The sequence below is a fragment of the Lotus japonicus genome, chromosome 6 (assembly GCF_012489685.1).
Source record: "Lotus japonicus ecotype B-129 chromosome 6, LjGifu_v1.2".
Lineage (NCBI taxonomy): Eukaryota > Viridiplantae > Streptophyta > Magnoliopsida > Fabales > Fabaceae > Lotus > Lotus japonicus.
The window spans coordinates 64691037-64715268 of NC_080046.1; the positions used below are offsets into that span (position 1 = coordinate 64691037).

A 24232-nucleotide genomic window follows, 5' to 3' on the forward strand; every position below is an offset into this window, starting at 1 on the left:
TGGAGAATAATACTGTAAAAGTAAGTTTAAAAGAATAATTTTATGTTGATGATAAGATAAAATTATTTTTGAAGTGTAAATGTAGTTAAATTCTTTTATGAAGGGAAAAAGAAAGAAAATCTCCACTCGGGGTTAAATTTTCACTCTCAATTTTTTTTTTCTTAATGAAAAGTATTTTGTACTCTACTCAAATAAATTGTTATCTTAAAATTTATTTTAGTAAAATGCATTTTACCCAAAAATTCATTTGTAGTCATCAACAAATAAACACTTAACATAATACAATAGACATATTCCTCGTGCAACGCGCGGGTTAAAAACACTAGTATTCCTATCATTTTTTATCATTACACATCCAAAAGCAATTCTAATCTAAGATATCCAAATAAAATTCTCTTACGGGAATCACTTTTTCATTACTGTATCCTAATACAAATCACGTCACTTTAGCTCATATTTACAAGACTCAATTTTGACCGAACTCAATTCTGTTAACGCTAATCTAAACACACACTAACTTCACTTGCAATTAGGGCTGTCCAAAAAATCACTACTTACCGAAACCCGATTCACCCGACATAACTGTGATATGTGCAAACTGAATCCAAACAACCTATAGCCACTAATCGGTCGGTGGCAGATATGGTGTTTTAATGTTTTTCACCCGACAAAACCGACTATTTTGCCCGGAGAATTTTATGGTGTAGGAGTAAAAATTTGGATACCATACAGAAGTGATGTGGACCAATAGAGATATGCCATCTGTAATATTTAATGATGATATTTATGATGTATCAGCTAATTTTTTCTAGCCCTACCAATTATATTATTTACGTTTTTAGCCCAAAGGACTTACCTTGCAAATTTAGAAACTTAGTTTAATTCTGTTGAGGTTAAAAAAAAAATCAATCTTCTCTCATTCACGCTTTTTTCTCTCATTCACGGGTTTTTCCATCTTCTCCAACAAGCTTCTTTGTCGACCCTTCTTCACCTCGCAGAGGAAGCATCGAATCTGGTTTTTCCATCTCCAGCAAGCTTCTTGGTCGCCCCTTCTTCATCTCGCAGAGGAAGCATTCTCATAAAGTACCAGAAACCATTCTCAGAATAACTGGGCAGAGTGCCAATTCTTGATTTGATTCAACAAATCAGTCCTCCTTTTTTTTTGGATAAGAAATTGATCAATTAAAAGGCACAATCTCATGAGTGCCACTCAAAACACAACCATAGGTACAACACACACAGTAGCATTAAGAACAACAAAATTAGATAAGGAAACACAGACAGCAAAACGAAACACAAGTTCAGATGAATTCAAACACACAACGAACACAAAGTAATGCAATCGACACCGGCACCGGCACACTCAGCAGAGATGAATTCAGTCACGAGATTCCCAACCCACATAAACCCTAAATTTGTAATTAGGGCTCAGATTTAACAAGAAAAACACACAACGAACACAGAGCATTGCAATCAATCAATAGCGTAGCGTACCTATGAAGTGCGAAGACTAAATGTTGAGACGCCGACGAGATGCAAGGTGATGGCAACCGGAAATCGCGAGGGAGAGAGTGGGAGAGAAGGAGGAGAAGACAAGGTTTCCAGGAGAAGGAGAGAACAGTAGAAAAAAAAAGTAACGATTAAAAAAATAATTACTACTCTATTAACCAATGGTAAATAACAAAACAAAAAATAAAACAAGGGCACTTAAGCAAATATAAAAATATTCTGTTCTGAATTAATCATGCTACCTCATTTAAAATGTGTATCATTATTACTGGTACACATAACTCAGGTAAATTACACTCATTTGTGTTAAGGCACCAGAGTGTGCACCTATATCACCATTTTGCCCCGAGTTCAATCGAAACCGACAAATGGACAACCCTGGGGAGTTGGGTTTGGGGCCCCCCCTATGGGGCTCCCCGCCCCACTTAAAGTGGGGAAATTACTGGAACGCCCCCCTTTAATAGAATACGGAAGCAACATTTCCGTGTTCAATACGGAAGTCTTATATCCGTATTATATTAGTATGTAAACCGGCAAGGGTTTATTCAAACCCATTTCAAACTTCATTCCGTATTTTGCCAAGCTCTTCTCCCCTCTTCAACCTTCGATCTCTGTCGCTCCCCTTGCTTGAACCGTGTACTTGAAAGGTTCCATCATCTCCATCAAAGCTCTTCACAACCCCATTCTCAGAATTGAAACCTAGAGGTAAGGATTTTTGGATTTTCCCCATTTAACTTGAAATTATGTTAATCATTGAACCCTAGGGTAGTCGATTGTTGCTTGTGTAGAGGTATTGTTGGCTGAAATGTCTTGAATGTGGTTTGGGTTTAGGGCCGATAGCTCATTGTCGTTAATGGCGTTTCTGGGTAAATACGGATCACAGGTTTCCGTATTGAATATGGAAAATGGTTTTCCGTATTCAGTATGGAACATGGTTTTCCGTATTGAATACGGAAAAACGTTTTCCGTATTCATCTCAGAACCAAACCCAACACTTATAATTGATTCTGGGTTCAGAATCAATTATAGAAGGTTTCCAAAGCATTTGTGAGTAGTTTCTAGATGCCATAATTGATTATTAGGAAAATAAAAGTTGATCCAAGCATGCATAATCCACAGAAGATCCGATTATCATCTATGTACTTATAAAATTCTAGGAATTTTCCATTTGCTTGCATCATGTTTCTGTCTATGGCTGAAATGGTATATATAGTGAATGTTTGCTCTGAATATATAGTGAGAATGAAGAACAGAAAGAGGTCTCATGCTTCTAGTGAGGATGTCGGGGCTACTGAGGATAGACACCGGCGGTTACATGCTTCTAGCCGGCGCGGCGATCATGCTGCAACCTCTCAGGCGGTGGAGGCTTCAGCTCCAGTTGTTTCTCCGCCGTCTCCCATGATTGAGGTTCCTCTGGTTGATTATCCGCCGTCTCCCACGGTTGAGATACCTACAGTTGTTTCTCCGCCCTCTCCCATGGTTGAGTCATCAGGCGAGGAGTCCTCAGGCGAGGAGTCCTCAGGCGAGGAGTCCTCAGGCGAGGCCTCATCCGGCATGGGAGGATCTGACGAGGATAGTATTCCTCCGCCTACTGTTGATGCTGATGTCCTGCCGCCAGAGCAGGGGGAGCAGGGGGCACAGGGTGGCGAGGAGGACCTGATCCAGAGGTTGCCGCCGTTTCCGGGGGGGGCTGTTGAGCTATCGCTCCTCACCCATTATGCTGATCACAAGGCTCCCTGGGCGTGGCATGCACTCCTACGCACAGACGAGCGGTATGTGGACCGTCGACAGTTGAAGGTGGCCACAGCTGGGGGGAAGGTTTGGAACCTTGCTTGTGATGGTGATTCAGACAATCACAGGCGGGTTCGAGAGTTGATTGCAAATAAATGCGAGACATCTATACTTATACACGGGGGCACAAATGCTGGTGGTGGCACCTCTGTAGTGGCCTCTTCAGGTTGACCATTGTGAATCCAGCTTCAATCAATTGTGACTCACCAAAGAAAAATGAATCTGTCATCCCTGGAAGAGAATACGGAAAGTTACATTCCATACTCAATACGGAAATATACTTTCCATACCGAATACGGATTGTTACTTTCCATACTGAATACGGAAAGTACCTTTCCATATTCAATACGGAAGATAACAATCCGTATTATATCACGACTCAGAATTCAAAAACCCATCCTTCTAACTACTTAAACTACTTAATCTAACTACTTAAACTACTTAATCTAACTACTTCCACTACTTAATCCTACAAAATAACAACAAATAAACACATAGACTTACCTCTACTACAACACTTGTTGTAGTGGTGGAGAGCTTGGGAAATGAAGGAGTGGATGGTGGTGGAGAGCTTGGGAATGAAAGTGAGGTAGGAGAGGGTGAGAGAGAGGGTGGTCTGGAGGCATTGAGGAGGTTCAGGGGGGCTGGTGAGGGGTTGGTGAAGGTTGGTGAGGGAGGAGTAATGGTGGAAAAAGGGGGAATCCTGTCAGAGTTAAATACGGAAAATACCTTTCCGTAGTCATCAAAATATAATACGGAAAGTACCTTTCCGTAGGGCACTTTTGGGTTTAAAAAAAAAGGGTGGGGCGCGCAGCCCCATAGGGGAGGCCCCAAACCCAACTCCCACAACCCTGCCATACATGAGGGAATTGGGTTTAACACCCCAGCCCTTAGGCTTCCCGCCCCACTTAAAGTGGGGAAATTACCGGAAACCCTCAGGATTAATATCGGTAAATGATTTTCCGATACGTATCGGTTTATCATTTACCGATTCGTATTGATATAACAGCATCAGATAGGTTTTGAAACATAATTTTCAAAACCCATTTCCCTCCCCAAATCACTCCCTCTTCAAATCTCTCCCAAACTTGCGTTCGGTCCCATCATCATCAAAGCTTCCTCAAAGCTCCGGAACTCCCATTCCATTACATTCAAAAGGTAAGTTCCATTTTTATTGATTCTCTCACATTGATTGATGATTAGAGGTAGTTGATGGATTATTAGGTGAATGTTGAACACTAGGGTAGTTGATTATTGATTAGAGGTAGGTTTTATTGACTGAAATGGCATGAAACGGTCATAGGCACGAGTGGGTCGTTTCCAGTTCTGGTTTCTGGGTTACTGTAAAATCGGAAAAACATTTTCCGATTCTGTAATGGAAAATGTTTTTCCGATTCTGTAATGGGAAAACATTTCCCGATTCTAAACCAGTTTAAGGCAGTTTAAGGCAGTTTTTTTAAGCCAGTTTTTTTTAGTTTTCCTCCATCTATTGGGCTGAATATTTTGTACAAATTTTCAAATATTTTAGAGTCATGACACTGGGAAAGGGTGTTGATGGTATCGGCTTATTAGAACTAGGGAACTTCCTTAATGTTGCATTTTAGTTATCTAGATTGACAAATTAGAAAGGGTGTTGATGCTATATGAGAGATGTTTGTTTCTATATGAGAGATGTTTGTTGCTATATGAGAGATGTTTGTACAAGTTGTAACTGTTAAAGTTGTTCAAGTTGTAATTTGATGTTAAATTTGTTTGCTTTTCATAGGAGAATGAAGGGCGGGAGGAAGAGGTCTCGATCTTCTACAGTCGATGATGCAGAGGATCGCCACGAGCGCTTGCATGCTTCTACGCGGCGCGGCGACCATCGAGCAGCTAGTCAGGCGGTTGAGGCTTCGGCCCCGTCTCCGTCTCCGTCTGCTACTCCGGCCGGGGCTCCGTCTCCGTGTCCGTCTGCTACACCTCCGTCAGGTGGTCCATCTACTACAGCTCCGTCAGGTACTCCGGCTGAGCCTCAGCCTCATCCTACTCCGGTCTCTCCGATGGTTGAGTTACCTCTTGAGGAGACATCTGGCGAGCAGTCTTCTTCGGAGCCCAATGGCGAGGAGTCTGCTTCTGAGACTGCTTCTGAGACTGCTTCTGAGGCCAGTGGTGAGGAGGAGGAGCCTCTTATTCTCCAGGAGGAGATTGATGCTGCTGATGTTGTGCCAGATGTGGTGGCAGAGGGCGGCGCGGATGACGACCTCATCCAGAGGGTGGCACCGTTTCCCGGGGGGCCTGAGGATCTGTCGCTTCTTGCGCATTATCCTGACCACAAGGCTCCTTGGACGTGGCAGGCACTTCTTCGCACAGACCCGCGGTACGTGGACCGTCGGACATTGAGGGTGGCCACTGTTGGGGGGAAGGTATGGAACCTCCCCTGTGATGGCGATTCAGAGGCCCACACAGCTGTGCGACAGCTGCTGCAGCAGACGGGTTTGTATCACCTGCCTTGGTGCGGGTTACCGGAGACAGACCCAGCTGTCGTACTGGCCCTTGTTGAGAGATGGCATGAGGAGACGAGTAGCTTCCACATGCCGTTCGGGGAGATGACTATCACCCTGGACGATGTGTCAGCTATTCTCCATCTTCCCACAGGGTCGAGGTTCTACACTCCGGGCAGAGGGGAGCGAGACGAGGTTGCAGCGCTCTGCGCCCAGCTCCTGGGAGGATCTGTTGCTGCTTATCTGGCTGAGTTTGAGGCGGCGGGTGGCCAGAACATTCGGTTCATTACTTTGAAGACCATGTACACGTCAGCTAGTGATGGTTGCTCCTCTGGATTATCATTTTTCAATCCAGCAGCATGTATCAATTGTGATTCACCAAAGAAAAATGACTCTGTCATCCCTGGAACAAAAACGGTAAATCAATAACCGACCATATAACGGTAAATCAAATTCCGACCCCATAACGGTAAATCAAATTCCGGTACTATAACGGTAAATCATTTACCGATTCAGTTCACGATTCAGCAGCCTAAATTACCAACTTAACTAACTAAACTAACTACTTAAACTAACAACTAACTACTTAAACTAACTATAAATAAAGTACCAAAGCTAACAACACTTACCAGAAGTTAAAAGCTTTCCCTTGGTGGTGGTGGTGTTGGTGGTGGTGGTGGTGGAAATGTGGAGATGGTGGTGGTGGTGGGAAGGTGAAATGTGAGGGAGGAGTGGAGTAATGGAGAATAAGGTAGTTTGGGCGAGTTATGGGGGGCTGGTGGGGGGTTGTTGGAGGGAGGAGTAATGGTGGAGGGGTTGGTGGAGGGAGGAGTAATGGTGAAAAGGTGATCAAACTTACAGATTACAAATCGGTAAATGATATACCGATACAATATTAGAATCGGTTAATTATTAACCGATATTGTTCTTCGTGTTCTGGGTAATGGGATGAAGGTGTTCATACTGAGGAACAATAACGGTAAATCATTTACCGATTGGTATTTTGACATCGGCAAATCATTTACCGATGGGTAGTTTTGGAATAAAAAAAAAATGCTGGGGCGCGTAGCCTAAAGGGTGGGGTGCCAAACCCAAATCCCCATACATGATGTGGGATATCATACAAAACCATATTAAGAAGAAAATAAGAAGTGTATCTTGTACGTGAATCCGCACTTTCTATTTCTGCAGATTCGATCCCAATTTGCAAAACCCTACAAAATTAGAATCACCATCCAAATGTGACCAAGCTTCAGCAATGGAATCTTCTTCTTCTTCTTCTGTAATCATCTTCCTCCTTCTATTCTTCCTCTGCAACTTCTCCTCTGTAACCTCCAAGCATTCAGATGCGGATTTCCAAACCACCTACGCCCGTCTCTGCAATACTGTGGTCCCCGCATCGCCGCTTCTGGACGATGCCGGACCCGTCCACGGCGTCGCCGAATCTCTCCGCTTCGAATCCGGCTACTTCTCCGGCGGCGACCGGTTTTTCAATCAGTCCGCCGCTCTCAGCCACTCGAAGCACGCGTCGTTACGCGTGACTTCCGTTCAGCGAACTGGAACCGACGGCGTGTACGCTTTGCGAGGGCATGTGATCCTCCGGCAACGAGGTGGAGTGGGTTCGATCCGGGGCAGGTTGCTTCGTGTTAAGGTTTTTCCGGGAAGAAGGGTTTCTCATTGGAGGTCACAGCAGTGGATGCGCGCTTCTCTGAGTGGGTTTTGGTCGCAATCTTCTGGTAAGCTTTGCATGTTTGGAAATGGGTCTTCTGGTAATGTTGTTCTTAAGCTTCGTTACCCTTCTCGTAATGTGACAATTTTTGATAATTTGGTTAATGGGACTCTAGAAAGCTTTGATGATAGGAATAGCTTGCAGTACTTTGAACCCATTTCGATTTTGGCTTTGTCTCAGAGTTCAGATTACAAGTTTACATTGGTTGGGAATGATAAGGGGAATGGTTGTGTAGCTGGATCAGATGGGGAGGAGGATCTGTCCCTTGGAAATTTAAGCCAAGGTGCGTGCGCCTCGTTTAATGGACACATCGATAGGTTTGAGCTGGAATATGGTAGTCAGTGTCGTGATGTTAGTTGCAATCCCCTCGGTGCTGGTGTTGAGAAGTTGCCTGATTTCATGCATTTTTATGCCACTCGATGCGTGGAGAAGCGGAAGGTTCAGATGCTGCTGGGTTTTCCGGACTCTACTTATGCTGACTTTGTGTTTCCGTTTCATCCGAATACAACTTTGATATCTGAGGGGGTGTGGGATGAGAAGAAGAATCAACTTTGTGCAGGGGTGTGCCGGATTTTGAACTTCACAGGATCTTCGGTTAATGTTGGAGATTGCTCGATTAAGCTCAATTTAAGATTTCCTGCAGTTCTGTCTTTAAGAAACAGGAGTACTGTGTTGGGGCATATTTGGAGTGACAAAGCGGTTGGTGAATCTGGTTATTTCAGTAAAATTGGATTTCAAGGCTCCTGGAGGGGTTGGCAGGTATCAAGTGGCCTCCAATACAAGTATACTGAAATTGAAAGGGTAAGAAAATCGTGTACAGAAAAGATGATGGCTGGAGGCAAGGGAAAGATATATCCAGATGGACATTCTTCTGATGCAGCATTTAACATGTTAGTGACAAACACCAAAGGACAAGTAGCTCAAGGTTACTCATCACCACTATTTGTCGGTGATCAAAGTTATGGGGGACCGTCATATAGGCTTCCAAGTATGTTGACGACGGGAAATTTAAAACCACACAATATTCAACATGACAATTTGTTGAATGTCAGCTATACTATGAGCTTTAGGCCTCCTCCTGATTTCAAGTTTGGTAGTGAAGTCTCTTCAACCAAAGTTAAAATTGGTGCTGAAGGAATGTACAATAGGAATACTGGATTTCTGTGCATGGTAGGATGTCGGCCCTTGAGATCAACTGGCAAAATACTGGCAAAGAACGAGTCTCTGGACTGTGAAATCATGGTTAATGTCCAATTTCCTCCATTGAATGCAAAAGCAGGTGAATCTCTTAAAGGAACTATAGAAAGCACACGACAAAAGTCAGACCCTCATTATTTTGATCCCCTTAAGTTGTCTTCATATTCTATTTACACAAGCCAAGCAGATGCATCCATTTGGAGAATGGATTTGGAGATAATTCTGGTAATGATATCAAACACACTTGCTTGTGTGTTTGTAGGATTGCAACTGCTCCATGTGAAAAAGCACCCAGATTTGCTTCCTCACATTTCCGTTGTGATGCTTGTTGTTATTACTCTAGGTCACATGATTCCCCTGATGCTGAACTTTGAAGCCTTATTCAAGCCGAAGCATAATAGTGCGCAGAATGCTTTCCTTTGGACTGGAGGCTGGCTTGAAGTCAATGAAGTGGTCGTGAGGATGGTGACAATGGTAGCCTTTCTTCTAGAGCTGCGTCTCGTACATTTGACCTGGTCTTCAAGACAGGGTGAGGGAAGCGAGCCGGGTTTGTGGGTTTCTGAAAAAAGGGTTCTTCAAATGACTCTACCATTGTATATTTCTGGTGGATTGACTGCTTGGTTCGTGCACATATGGAAGAATTCTCGCCAGAAAAGATATGAGCCACTCCATCTTTCACGCCACTTTAGGAGTCCTCGCATACATCTTCCTCAACCTCCATCCCTCTGGGAAGACCTTAGATCTTATGCTGGTTTGCTCCAGGATGGGTTTCTGCTTCCACAAATACTGTATAACATGTTAGTTAACTCAGAAGGAAAAGCCCTGGCATTTGTTTTTTATGTTGGGACAACCATTGTTCGTATACTGCCCCATGCATATGATCTTTATAGGGCTCACAGTTTTGCATGGTACCTTGATTCGTCATACATATACGCAAACCATAGAATGGATTTTTATTCCACTGCCTGGGACATCATAATCCCAATTGGTGGTCTTTTATTTGCTCTCATAGTCTACTTTCAGCAAAGGTTTGGCAGCCGCTCCATTCTTCCAAAGAGGTTCAGAGAAACTTCTTCCTATGAGAAAGTACCTGCTATTGGCAATGATAATTTGTGATGTTGCATCTTGTAAAATTATTTGTAGCCTCCAACTTTTTGATTGAGCTATGGGAGGCATAAATTGCAATGACAGATATACACTTTAAAATATAGCAGTAGAGGATTTTGCCATATCAAGAAACTTGTGCTACCATTTTAGAGCACCTTTTGATAATTTTTTTCCTCGGCATTTCTTTTGAGAGAGAAAGTCATTGCTAAGGACCTATCAGTTCTGTTTAGGGTACACGAGTTTTGCTAAATTCTATATATTTTTTTCGTAAGTCAAGTTTAGGGTACCTGACATTATATTAGACAATTCAAATTTGTTTATAGTTTGGCTAAATCCCAAAGGAAGGTTCTACCTCGACTGAATTAAAGACGAAAAGCAGAACAGTAGATTTTTTAGGTATCACTATGGATTCCATATCGTGAGTGTTTTTGTGCAATTATAAAAAATGTGAGCAAACTAATTTCACCCGAAATCATTTATTAAAAAAAATATATTGATAATATATAATTCAAAGAAGGCAATCTTGAACTGCAAATTGAAAGTACAAAAACAAAAGTCCTCTAAAACAAGTAAATAATACTCATCTCTAACCAAATAAACTGTATAAATTGCCAGAGTGAGCATTTCTGTTTTTTGTACGTTCACACAGTGGCATAGAGTCATCTTCACAGGAAATGAAATTCAAATTTATTTTGATTTTGAAATTGAAATTGAAAAAGAACGGTTGTTTATGCTATTTATGCATCATGTCCTATAGAGATTAAAACTTATTGAAGGAAGGTTATATTTAGAGTTAAATCTCAATGATATTTCATCTAGTAATGAATTGATGGAGAATTGAAGCTTTAAATATGGACAGCTTGGACCGCGAATACTTCAAATAAAGATGATGAGTTGATTCAGGACCACGTTGAAGAGGATGTTGATTGCGGTGGACTTGATGGAGATTAAGATCAAATATATGAGATCAAGATGAAATAGATGATTGTGATTAAAACTTCATGAAGTTGATAGTTTAGCCGACTAGAATAAAATATGACTGTTATAACATACATTTTATCTACTTACTAAAAAAATTAATTGACTACTGGATTCTTTGTAATTGATATATGCCGCGTAAAGTTGAATGCAATAGCTTTCTCTACATGAAAGAAATTTAGGTGACTTCCCATTACATGACCCATTTGTTAAACTCAACTTCATTAGTTAGCCACCAGGCAAGCTTTATAATAACAATACTCATACATCCAGCATTTTTGGCAGCTGTTAAACAAAAGCAGCAAGATGCAGACGAGCAATGTTAAGAGTGTAAAATCGCTGATTCGGTGGAAACGAAATATTTGGTGGTTAGAGTGGGTTGCATTAAGATATGGACAAGATATACAGCAAGTCGATTGTCAATACTAAACTACAGAAATTCACAAACTGTTGCAGGAAAATCTGCAATGGGAAGCATGGTAATGTACTAATGTAGAAGATCATCACAATCCCTAATAGATTGTGCCAACGAGAATGATAAGTTATCTAACATAACATAAGCTACCACTGTCATGTAAAAAAGGCTAACACTTTAGGTCTTCGACATTGCATAACCTGAAAATAAACACCAATATATGAATTAGAATTATAAAATTATATTCTATTAACGATAACTTAATGAACATACGATATAAGTAACATGATAGAAAAGGAGACATGCATTGTCACAAAACAGCATGATACACATCATTAAAAAGACCCTACAGGCCACAACCCCTAAAATATTCTGCATCAAGTTAATGAAAAACAGAGATTCACTACATTTGAGATTGATTATATAAATGCTAAAAGTATAATCTACCTTAGTTATCATATTCCTGCTCATTTTAATTGGATATGAACCGGGTCTAATTGTTTCTAAAAACAGAATATATTCAGTTCAACTTCAACAGTTGCTGTAATCAGCAATAAGGTATAGGGGACGGGCTTTATGCTGATTTCTCATGACATACTTGTCCTATTAAGGTCTGCAGTATTTTGTGCTTTGAAGCATGGTAAATGTAGCAAAAAATATCCAAGTTAGATCTTGGAAGAAATTGCAATAGTGTCATTTGCTCAAAGAATGAGATAGATACTAGCACATCCAATGTTACACATTAATTAACATTAGTCTGCACAGACATAGCTTCAGATAATGTGAAAATCATAGCATGATTTTACCTACCTTCTTTCATGAATGCAGCCATGGTAGAAAAATTACATGGATTGCTGCTAAACTAAAATAGTTTGGATATGTAATTAAGAAACTATGTCTTGATTCTGATGTGTACATACATACATGGATTTATCAGGAGGCATCCATTCATCATGGCAGTACAACGAGCCCTGACTTTCCATATGTGGCGCTAAATCTTCTGCGTGAAATTAGTAACTTGTTCTGGTCCACTATCAAGTTGATACTCCTACCTGGGAAATTACAGAAATGCATCTTTCAAGCGGCAATGCCTACACCTTTTGTTTTAGGTGACCTGCACATGCAAATTATCATACGAATGTAATTGTAGTTTGTAATTGTATATGTAGTTAAGAAACTATGCCTTGATTCTGATATGTACATGCATGGATTTGTCAGTAGACACAGCAGCATACATTTGCAATTTAAGTAGAAACTTTAAATTGGACCGACATTCCAGAATGGCATGGCCGCATGGCCCAAGCTGACTAGATACCTCAATAGTAAGGACAATTAATGAAGGACTACACAGAATATTCAATTAATGAAGGACTACACAATATTGCTAAGAACATGATGCAAAAATTACCTCTTCTGGTGACACTCAGTCTTAAGCAGACTTCTTGCCACTAAGTATTCGAGATATCTGGAGACCCCTGCTGAAAGCTTCATTGAAGAGAATCCTAGTTTGCATTGATTGAAATCCAGGCAACCATGAGAGCAGTGCCACAGGAGCCATAACAGTAATACCAAACAGCAAATCATAGATCCGAGCCAAGGAAACTACTGTCTCCCACACGATTGTTGACTGCAGAAAAGGCCTGAGCACCTGGGCGATTAAAATCATTCCCCAGCCTGTGGGAATGAACGCCAATGAGCTTGTGAAAAGATCAATAAATTTTAAGCCAGTGAACTCCAGTAAAAGGACAAGTACAAGAACTATGACCACAATCACAAGAAACTGAACTAGTCGATAATATAGGTGCTCCGTTGTCGCATATTTATCCCGCGCATATGCTATGGTGATATAAATCCCAACAACCACAACAACGTATACCCAAGATATCAAGTAAACAGCTATACTAGTACTTCTACCTGCAATGCCTAGCTGATAGACAATGGCATATTGAAAGAAGAAAAATCTAAGGTCTAAAATGATTTCCAACAGCTTTCCCCATATACCAGTTGTTCTTAGATGGTCTTGCTCCTCATACCACCATGTTTCCCAGCTATATTCTGCCTTTCTGAACGGTCCACCAGGAGACCATATCCAATTCATGAAATCTTCAAAATCATATACAGTCTTCAACCAATCAAACCCAGAAGGATTGAAGACAAAAGGAGACATTATCCATGAAATAACAAGGAACCAACTTGAGATTGTCAAAGCTATGTATACAAAAGTATCCTTAGCCACGGGACTATGAAAAGCATACACTACTAAAATAATTCCAAGTTCAATAGCCTTCACAAAATGGCTTCGAGCATATAGTCGGTAGTTCTCAGCAAAACTCTTGTGCCCCACCACAAAACCACGACCAGTGGCTCGGTACTTGGCACCACCATGAAGTATAGTCCGACCAAAGAAATGGGTGCGAGTTCCCAAAGAAAATGTGTAGAATAGTGATGCAAGCTGAAACTGCATTGTCAAGAAGTCCCATATTGCCGGAAGGAACCCATGCTCAAGAGAGTTCTCAACAACCATTGGGAGCGCAGTGAAAAGACCAAGCTGGATTATAAACTGCTGATTTATGACTGCACCAAGGGCTTCATAGTTGGAAGTATTATCCTGGGCTTCCTTTTCAATGCCACTGAGAGCCATATAAAGGCGGCCCCAAAGGAAGGCATATACAGTCAGCACAATAACCATGGAGTTAAAATAAAATCCTACCGTCGTGTAGAACACTGAGAGCATGCGGAAGAAGTCTAATCTATGACCTAGCCGGTACACATCTCTGCTCAGGACCTGCTCCCCATTGCCACTTGCGACCTTTGCCTCAAACATGGATATCTGATTCAAGCCGACATCTCTCCCTTTGCCTACCTGTATATATTCATGATGCGTCACATTGCCACCTCTCAACGTACAATTGAAGCCTGCGAAAATATCTTCACTAATATTTATCACTCTAGAGGCCTTGCTGATTCCACCCCGGCTCAAGAACCAGAATCTGTCAAACACATCTGGATGACCATAATGCATTCTTACTTTCAAAGGGTTTGCCAGAACACGCTGGCCCAGGGTCACAAAACTTGTCTCTTGAGCTGACATGAACCAAGCCAACGAGGAAACAGATCCCGTGAAGATATTCTCTCGGACCCCCAAAATGGTTGGCCTATTAATACCATAGGGGGTAATAAACTCCTGCAACAGATTCCGCATTTTGAGAGCCTCCTCAAAATAGTTGTCTTGATTCATATCAATGGTCTGAAGTGCATCACCCCGTGTGAAGATTATGGCATGATTCTGGTTTTCTGGTTTCCCTTCTCCAAGTTTCAAACGACCAGGCAACCTGACCCGATAAATCTCAACCTCACGCTGCAACTCCTGATCAAACTTCACGAGAACAGAGTAATATTCAGTCTCTTCCCTACCCAAAGAAACCTCATCCACATATGCTACTCGAAGAGCCTCATTTTTTTTCATCAAATACAATATATCATCAGCACGGGGATTCTTGTCTGCCTTGTGGCGCCCATACATCTGGCATGCCAGCACATAGGAGAACTTCATCAATGCACTCCCATATTCATGTCCCTTGAATAACAGTGACACACTGCTTTCTGCCCTTCTGATATTCCGTTGAGATGGAGGCCCATCTGAGGGTAGACCATTCAAATTGCTGTTTCGGTTTGTTGAACTTGAACCACGTGAAAAAATATTTTCAGATCCCTGTCTTATGTCCATCTCAGATGCTGAATCAAGAAAGGAAAGCATCTTAAGGGCCCTATAATAATACATCATCCCCCTGACTGTACGAGATAGTGTTTGACCTCTATAAGATACCCAAAGACGGAGGTCCCAAGCTTTTGCTGTCCAGATATCGTCCTCATCTTTCAAGCCTTCTCTATGCATCCTTTCCATAAAATTTTTCCATTCATCCTCATAAATCTTCTGCAAATAAAACAAAGTAGTAATGCCATCCTCATTCTCCTTTCGGAGAGCCTCTTTGCTATACAAAACTTCCTCATCATAATATGGAGTCATAACACTGAAGGCCAGCATTTTTTCAACATAGGGAGCACGTGGCATGTTCATAAACAAAGAATTGCTGAAGAAAGCAATCCGTCGCCGTGCCTCAAGATTCAATGGAACATTGTGCATAGCATCTCTCGAAGTAAGAATGGTATGCAATCTTCTAAGCTGCCTGTTAAAGACTTCATCTTCAGCATCAGGAAACTCAATAGCATTCTCAAAGAGCAGCCCCCCATCAGTTTTATGATTTTGCAGTGCCAGACCTTCCTCAATCAGCTGGGGCACGGTCTTCTTCACCTTTGGGAATTCTCGAACACAAAGTTCATACAAGGCTTGCAACAAATTTACAGCCTTATTCATATCTTTCTTTGGTTGTATCAAGAGTTTAACAAATTCACTCACTTTAGCATGTAGCTTTGGTAGCAGAGACATCTTGTATGTTTCTGTCAACTTCCTCATCTCAATATAGGTGTCTATTTCCCTGAATATATTAGTCACAATGGCAAACTCTTCTTTGTCAACTTTAAGTATCATTGGAAGTAAGTATTTAATGCTATCATAAGCTTCAATGACAGCACACCGTCCGTACTCATTTTTGCATATCTTCAACCAAAGTGACATATCAGAATCATCTTCCAGCTCCTTCGCCTGACTGACAGCAAGTAGTAGCTCATTGCAGATAAGGAAACATGGCCATCGAATAACCCTAATATTCCAGCAATTTGGTGGTAGTTCCAAGAGCTCAAATTCTTCATCACTGATGAGATCTTCCTCCCTGAAAGTTGTGATGATCTCATTCCATATTAAGGCAAACCTGGTAGCTTCCACTTGGCTTGATTCAATTTTTTTGTAGGGCTGACCAATTCCGTACCGCAGCCTCAGCCGGTGGATGGCTTCGCGAAGTTTCTTTAGCAGAGTAGCTTGTTGACTTAGCAGCTTCTCCTCAGGCATCAGATTGAACTGCATTGCACTTGCAAAAAACTGAAATCTAAGCCTGAGTTGTGAGATATTCCGAATTTCACCCAAATGTGAGAACAGACCAATCGTTCCACCATAAAAGGAAGAGAAAATTGAATACCATATTTGCAAATCCATGAAATATACCAGCACAACAGGCAACCACAGAAAAAGAACTGCAATTCTATTGGTACTACCGAAAAACTCATGCCATTTATAACCCTCACCCTTAAGCTTCAAAAGAGCCCTCGTTGGAGCAACTAGAGGTTTGATCTGAACAAAATAACTGAACGAAAACTTCGAAGCCAATATTCCTGCCCAGAAACCAGTATACTTTACATTATCTACAAGCGCTTGTCTCACACCACGACCCACAAAAATCCTGGTATGAAACCACCAAGTCAACAAGTATACTATACGCCAGTCCGATCTCTCAATGAAGTTCCGCAGCCACGGCAGTATAAATAGCAACAGTGCCGACATTTCCGGGAGAAGAAAGCAAAAGACAATCTTCAGAAACATAATAACCTTCTGATTTGCCTCATCAGACCAATTTCGACGAGAACCCTTCTCAATCCAAATTATTCCATAATAGACCGCAAACAGAACAGTCCACGCTAGGGCAACCATGCTCTTAAGCACCATCCTCACTCCAAGCCACACAGTCTCTCTAGTAACCAAGCTGTACTGAGTCCCGGCATCAAGCAGCGATTGAAGCAACCTCAGCCCACTCCAAGTGATAAACAGAGTCAACAGTTTGACCTGGGCATCCCTACTCTCCAATGCTTCCCAGGGATACGTCTTCCCCTCCCAAGCAACAATAATTGCAGCCTGAAAGAACAAAATCAGCATAACCCATAACCTATCAAAGCTCTTATAAATATTCCAAAAAGTCCTCAATTCCACAAACCCTGTCTTCCCGACTCGCTTATCCTTCGGAGTAGTCCCGAAGAAACTACAATCAAAACTCAAAGGCCAACCCAGTTTCTTCAAACACCTTCTGCTCCAGAAATACTCATTTATATCATCATAATTCCTCCACGCAGAGTGTGGAGCCTTTCCATCTCTGCTACTCTCAACCTCAACCTTAATCGTATTGTAAATCGGCATAATCACAGACTTCAGAAATCCACAGTCACCGGAAACAGTAGGCATAAACGGACGACCGGTATCACGGTCTATGTGCTCATCAAGAACATAATTAAGCTCCCTCGCCGTGAAATGATAAATATAGCAAATACACTCAGGAGCGAAACGAAGATTACCGGACTCACCCCAAATCAAGAGAAACAGCGCGACATACAGCAACTCACGGCGGAGATCGGTAGGGTCACGGCGGGTGGAGAGAACCACGTTCGACTTCAGCCCTAGGAACGAGCACCACGCGGTGTAGTTGTGGAGAAGCTTCCGCCTAAACCGCCGTAACACACCGCCGTCGAGGGCGTCGACGATGGCAGGAGGCGGCTCGAGGCGCATCTGGGAGTTCGCGAGGTGGAGGACCAAATGCTCCCTCTGGTTCCGCGCGTTGTCGTTCTGGAAACCAAACAGCAACCGGAGCCAGTCCAGAAGGTCCATCTCCGGCTCCCACGCCATGAACTGATGCTTCGGAAGGTCTCCGACGGCGCGGAGGGCTGCGGCGGCGGCGCGCACCTCCGGATGCCGGAGTGACGGGTGGTCAGTGAGAAGGTCGTGCACTGGAATAATGTTGTAGACTGAGTTCATCGGCGGTGGCCGCGGCTGGTTCACTGCGCCGCCGCGCACGGCGGCGCCGGGGCGTTGTCGCAAATGCATAGTAACTGAAAGTAGAGATTTTAGTAACTGACTAACTGCACACCGTTCTCGAAGGCATTCTGTTACCTGAGTTGGTTACGAGTTTTTCAATTTCTCACCAATTTCTCGTTCTCTCGGGGTTTTGAGTTTCTCGCTCTGTGGTGGAAGAAGGAGAAGAGAGAGCGAGGTGCGATGAAGAATGTGCAGTCGTGTACGAAAAAGAACTGAAACTTTTTAATTTCACTGTGTAGTGTTGGACGCCACGCGCTGTGGGAGCGCAGTGAGACGCACGCTCCAATGGTGGAGATTTAGAATGGTGGGATTTGAAGTGTAGGACCCACCATTACCATTACCATTGTTAATTAACTTCTTGAAGGAACGGTTTGAGTCTAAGAAATGATGTTATGTGGTAATAATGATAATTAATTTTAATTATCCGTTAATCATTCGTGAAACGCCGCCGCTTGGGTTGGTGGAGGGGCCCGCGCGGGGTTTGGGTCCGTACGTGATGATGAAAGAATGAACGGCTGGGATGAGGCGTTAGAAAAGAGACGTTGGAGAATGGATGCATGTGTTGGTGTTGATCTTGAATAAACTAAAGTACAAAAACAGAAAGACAGTGGCGGAGAGAATCTCTCTCTGTTTGGAATCAAAAATCAATAATGGTTGCATTATTCTAATGTAGGGAATTAGAGTGGAATGTCATTGGTTAGGATGAAGCACTTTTTTTTATGAGATTGATTGTGTGTTTGATTTTCGTTGTTAATATGAGGGTTTTATTGGTAAACGATTGATAAGATGACAAGTGGTTTTGCCTCGACTTATAAAAGTGACCGGAGCTGAACTCACCAAATTTTTATTCATAAAAAAAAACTATAGTACAAAGAGACGAGTTAAATATGATAAGATGATGGGTAAAATTGTAGTTGTAGGACACCGGCACGTGCAGCACGTGGGCTGCATCAACACTTGTTTTGTCTCAAACAAGTAGCTCGTGTCCGTAAAGAAATTGCTCATTAATGTTATGTTATGTTTCCAACTTGGTCATGATAAAATCAGATTTTGGGCTTTGATTTGGCATAGGCTTTTACGGAATGTTTGTATTCATTAACAGAATGTTTGGCTACATAAAAACTTAAAAAGATATCAAAGTTGTATGAGTAAAAATATTCAAAGTTGTATGAGTAAAAATATGACCAGAGTCAGGTTAGCTGGTCGGTCAATTATAAATGAAATTTTCATCTTGTATCTCGTCTAAATTGATATATGTGATGAGTCATTTTAGGTAAGGAATGATGCCTTAAAATATTGCCTCGAATCAAGTAACGACTACCAAGTCTTAATTGTCGCAAAAGAACCATACCTCATACTCATATAAACTCATGTAATTCTCAATATAAGACACATGGCTAGGCAAGGGAGGTTTTTAAAATATATCAATTCAATTTTGTTGTACTGTTGAATAAAATTAAAATGTATTCAGAGTAACCCTTTTCTTTATGAAAAAAAAAACTACAGCAGTTGAATAGCCGCCTTTTTAAGAGAAGGAAGTAATTTTCCTATCATGGAGGAAAGAGCATATAAGCATGACAACTCTGAAGAGCTTCTTTGTCATGGAATTCCTTATTCTCTAATTGATGAGAGCCCACCACAACTCATGTAAGTACTTAATTAGGCAGAATAAGTAGGATATTCTCAGAATCTGCATAACAGGGTAAAAAACAAATATTTTGCATGATATTAAAAAAGCTATGTGATTATCTGTAACTTTAGTTCTATTATTAAAAAAATTACTTTGGTTCTATGTGATATTAAGTTGTTTTCATCCTAAAAGCACATCTTGCATGATTCCAAATTTCCAATGCATAAAAGCTAATGGAACCCGAGGGATGGATTGAGGCAACGTGCTTTTATTTTATTTTTTTCTACTTTTAAGCAAACAAGCACTGATTGAAAAAAAAATATGAATAATGCAAAAAAAAATAAAAATTACTAAAAAGGGGTAAAAAAAATGGTATTTACAGGAATGGTGTGTTTTTTTGCCAGCTGGGAGCTTGTGTGGCAAGAGGGTGAGATTCGCTCCACCCAACGCGAATCCAAAGCATTGAATTCGCCCCACATAAAACGCATGCAAGTCATCATCAATCCGTCAGAGAAAATTCGCCTCAAAGAAAACGAATGATGTTTGTAAAGGATTCGCCTCATACCAAGCGCATCCCTGTCATGTACTGCAAAGCCAAGGAATCAGATCTCACCTTGGGAAATGAAGGAATCTCACTGAATCTGGCACATGAAATTCGTTTCATATAGGGCGAATCCATATGCATGCGTTTTATGTGGGGCGAATTCAGTGCTTTGGATTCGTGTTGGGTGGTGCGAATCCCACCCCCTTGCCACACAAGCTCCCAGCTGGCAAAAAACACACCATTCCTGTAAATTCGATTTTTTTTACCCCTTTTTGGTAATTAATTTTTTTTCCCGCATTTTTAAACCAAATTTTTTATACATCTTGCAAGCCCCCAAGCAGAACAAAACGCTCCTGTGGACATTGTTCTTCAAGAGGCTATGGTTCAATTTTTTGTCAATGCCCTTCAAGAGGATATGGTTAAAAAATATAACATATTCTAAATTTCTAATTCTAATGATGATCCTATTATCCTATAGGTGATTGGTAATTTGCTGCATAGCTAATATTTGTTATCCATGATCTGATGTGTATACATGAGCTCAGTTATCCCTAGAATACATACTAAAAATACATAACATCAATAATTAGAAACAGCTAGCTTCTCTAAACATTCGGATTTTTTCATACACCATACAGAAAATCTGAGAGTTTGCTATAGTTTATCTGAAACAGACATCATTTTTCAAAAGGGAAAGAAAAAGACATTGAATAAACTCAGTACACTAAATGTTGGAATTCACATGATTAATTTACACAATACACAAATTATACTTTAATACCTCCACATCTCTACTTACAGATTCTGAAGTTCATATAACCAAAATGGAAAATACCACACAAAATATTCACTGGTATTATTCCAAATGCGCAATACTTCCTTGCGTTACTGAGAAATTTCAGCCAGGATAGACGTGATCACCATACATGTGAGCCGTTGCGTTTAAAGCCTCAAGCATTGCTTCTCCTCTGACATTGAAGTTGAATACACATATCCCACCATTGTTGATATCAAGGGAACGAAACCTGAACGTTTTTATTAAAGCGTAAATGTCAGCAGTTAGATAGGGACACAACATCTACAGCATGTTTGGAAAATCAACGTTCTACCATGGTAGCAAAGAATCGATTCTAGTTTTGAGAAGCAACTCTTTGTAGCTTCTGAATAGAATGATTCTAGCATGCTAGAATTAGAACCAAACATGCATTGATTCTGGCTTCGGAATCAATTGCAAAAGAATTTCCAAACATGCATTGTTGTTTCAGCCATGATACACGAGCACGAGGTTTTGGCACTTCAAGCAAGCTATTAAAATTTAATTACATAACAAAAAATTCTCACCTCTCAGGACCCAGGCCTAAAGCAGTGCAAGTTAATGCCCTCAATATAGATTTGTGAGTCACAACCAGAAAGCTTTCTCCCTGAAGAATAAGATGAGTCTTAAAACTTTACTTTCAAATCAAAACTTGCAATACTAAATATCAGTGACAAATAAATCTTACAGGTGACAACAAAATTTGCTTCCAACAATCTCTTGCAGCTAGCCAGAGATCTTGTACAGGATATCTACCATTCATGCAAAAATTAGCTGGATCTTCTCTCCAGGTTTTGTACTCCTTGGCATACATTATCTTAGCATCCACTGCCTCCAAATTAGGAACATACTCATTTAGTTAAACATTAAGAATGAAGGGAACAGCCGAGATTGAACAGTGATATAAAATGAAGAAATATTATCAACATTCAGTATCATTAGCTTTACCAAAGTGTAGTTAGTCCATGATTTGATACATGGCCAAAATCATGGTGATAGTCATAAAACCTAAGGGAAGTTGCTTTTGTCCACCGTGATTTAGGTTTCACCATGGTTTTCCACCGTGTACCCAAACCATCACTTACCCTTGCTATCAAAAAGTAATAAAGTTAACTATGACAAAACTTGATAAAACAATATTCAATGTAACGTACAATATATGTGAAAAGCCATACTAAAATATTCATGTTCAGAATTGTTAAGTTGAGCAGGGGCAGTCTCACCATTTCTCATGCCTTCAAGGTGATATAAGGATATCTCTTTAAGTGAATCAAGATAAACCAGTGGCTTTTCCCTCCCTTGCCATATAATTTCAGCAGTTTGCTTCATCAAACAACACCAATCATTTTAATATATACTGATGACCAGTAATAACACGATTAAGAATAAAATTTTACAAGCCCCTAACCTTGGCACGAGATATTGGACTCGCAAAACATTGGTCGAAGTACATATTTTCCAGGGCTTTCTTGCACCTCTCTGCTTGCTCCTCCCCAGCTTCAGTTAGTATAGACAAATCTGAGCTTCCCTGAGCACATATGATCAACTTATTAACGGTGGCAGATGCAATAAAAGAATGTCTAATGTGAAACATCAAACAAAACCAATCATTTCAGTCCTATAAGGCAAGGTGATAGAATCAAGCCAAGAAGAAGATAAAAAGAACAGTTTATTTAAGTAAAAGTGATAAACCCCTGAATATTCGAGACATTCTGCTCTCTCCCTAATTTCTCAATTACAAACAAGATCAAGATGTCCTCACTATTCTCCTCGCCCTCTTATTTATAGTCTCTCTTCACTCTCTCAAATGTCTAACCAACTCATTAACTAACCACATGAGTTCCCCAACTGACTAACTAACTAAGGGGTGGTTACCTATCACAAGGATACTCAAATCCATGCATTTGCAAACCAAGCCCCCCAATCCATTAATAGAAATAGCATAAGAAGTTGAAAGAAAACCTGAATCCTACTTTCTGCATTCCAAGTGCTAAGACCATGCCTTATAAGAGTCACCTTCTTTGAGGAAGTGATTAACTGATTCGTTAATGATGTTGTTGCTTTGGAGAAATCATATGCACCACCAGTAACAGAATAATCGGTACTAGTTGGAAGTTTCTCTGCACATGAAGCATTAAAAAACCAAATTTAATACAAGTTGTAGTAAGTGTCTACAAAACTTTCTGTGGCAACTTGATATGAGACTAAGAGAGACTTTTTTATGATAAATTATTGAAGCATAGAGGAAACAAAGAGACATCACACATGTGCACATCAAATCAAATGTTAACTGCAAAGAAAACGAGATTTCTTTTGAAATTTCTGCCTGAAGCAATCTTGGAAAATAACCACCAACCGGCAACTCCTATGACTTGAAATCAGATTTTAAGATATTATACAGAAAGAATATAATTAACCAATATCTTTTGAAAAATGAGTCCTTCTCAAACTATTAAACTTCTAAAGTTGGCATTAGCCATTTAGTTATAAGTTATAACAATTACAACTTGAAAAAATGCAGGCAGAACATTAATCAAGACATTACCATATTTCTTCCAGATTACACATAAATTAGCAAATTTAGCCAGAGGAGAACATCACCTGAGGCAACCTCTGAAGTAGAAGTTGAGCAGTAAATACGGTAAGAAGCATGTCTGGGAGAAGAAAGCTGAAGGCTGAGTCGTCTAGAGGAAGAAGAAGCGGTGGAAGAAGAAGGTGAGCACAGAGGGGTGGTCAAGAAGACAACCCCTGCACTCGCCATTTTTCCTTCACAAAAGAAACACGGTGTCTCTTGCTTGCATTCGTGTGGTGCTGTTACGTTATCTCATCTGATTATATAGGTATGCCAATTTAATTCAATCATCTATTATATGTTATGATCCACAACTTTATGGTTTTTTAGGGTCATCTTGTGAAATGTAAATATGTAATTATAATTTTTTAAAATTATGTTTAACTAGTGCACTCAAGTTAGAATTTATTTTAACCAAAACATTCACTTAATTGATTTAAAAAGTAAATAATGCAATTCAATGTCTCAATCGATGATTGTGATAAGAAGTTCATACATTTTCTTTGCTATGAATAATCTTGGCTTTTTTTCGGTGTTAAACTGTTATTACAATTTCAATCTGGATGTGGTGAAAAATCAAAAGTCTACCCAATGGTGCACCTCTTATAACCAAACTGTCAACTTAAGAGTTCAATTACGACCACCACATAATCTTGAGCTAATAATTAAGGAAACTTTTATTAGCACGACTTTGAGTGGCTTATAAATATAA

General features: G+C 40.7%; 4 protein-coding genes and 1 non-coding gene across 6 annotated transcripts; 2 read left to right on the forward strand and 3 right to left on the reverse strand.

The window, feature by feature from the left end:
- Positions 1-1233: 1233 nt before the first annotated feature.
- LOC130724378 (uncharacterized) lies at positions 1234-3492 on the forward strand. Its single transcript, XM_057575586.1, has 2 exons — positions 1234-2214; positions 2747-3492. Exon 2 carries the CDS (start codon positions 2752-2754, stop codon positions 3469-3471), a length of 720 nt encoding a protein of 239 aa, XP_057431569.1. The 5' UTR covers positions 1234-2214; positions 2747-2751; the 3' UTR covers positions 3472-3492.
- Positions 3493-6916: 3424 nt separating this feature from the next.
- On the forward strand, positions 6917-9945 carry LOC130722359 (uncharacterized). Its single transcript, XM_057573060.1, has one exon. It carries the CDS (start codon positions 7039-7041, stop codon positions 9820-9822), a length of 2784 nt encoding a protein of 927 aa, XP_057429043.1. The 5' UTR covers positions 6917-7038; the 3' UTR covers positions 9823-9945.
- A 1194-nt stretch (positions 9946-11139) lies between these two features.
- Positions 11140-18157, reverse strand: LOC130722358 (callose synthase 11-like). Of its 2 annotated transcripts, none has more exons than XM_057573058.1 (3): positions 12615-18157; positions 12131-12320; positions 11140-11406 (listed from the first exon to the last, which is right to left on the reverse strand). In XM_057573058.1, exon 1 carries the CDS (start codon positions 17967-17969, stop codon positions 12636-12638), a length of 5334 nt encoding a protein of 1777 aa, XP_057429041.1. In that variant the 5' UTR covers positions 17970-18157; the 3' UTR covers positions 11140-11406; positions 12131-12320; positions 12615-12635. The 2 variants fall into 2 exon arrangements, with proteins under 2 accessions (XP_057429041.1, XP_057429042.1); XM_057573059.1 differs by having other exon boundaries at positions 12127-12320.
- On the reverse strand, positions 14919-15001 carry LOC130727120 (small nucleolar RNA J33). Its single transcript, XR_009015156.1, has one exon. It is a non-coding gene; the product is annotated as a small nucleolar RNA J33 (small nucleolar RNA).
- Positions 18158-20814: 2657 nt separating the features above from the next.
- On the reverse strand, positions 20815-23771 carry LOC130726792 (probable 2-carboxy-D-arabinitol-1-phosphatase). Its single transcript, XM_057578099.1, has 7 exons — positions 23550-23771; positions 22911-23068; positions 22357-22476; positions 22172-22271; positions 21637-21776; positions 21476-21555; positions 20815-21159 (listed from the first exon to the last, which is right to left on the reverse strand). Exons 1-7 carry the CDS (start codon positions 23707-23709, stop codon positions 21033-21035), a joined length of 885 nt encoding a protein of 294 aa, XP_057434082.1. The 5' UTR covers positions 23710-23771; the 3' UTR covers positions 20815-21032.
- Between the last annotated feature and the right edge of the window lie 461 nt (positions 23772-24232).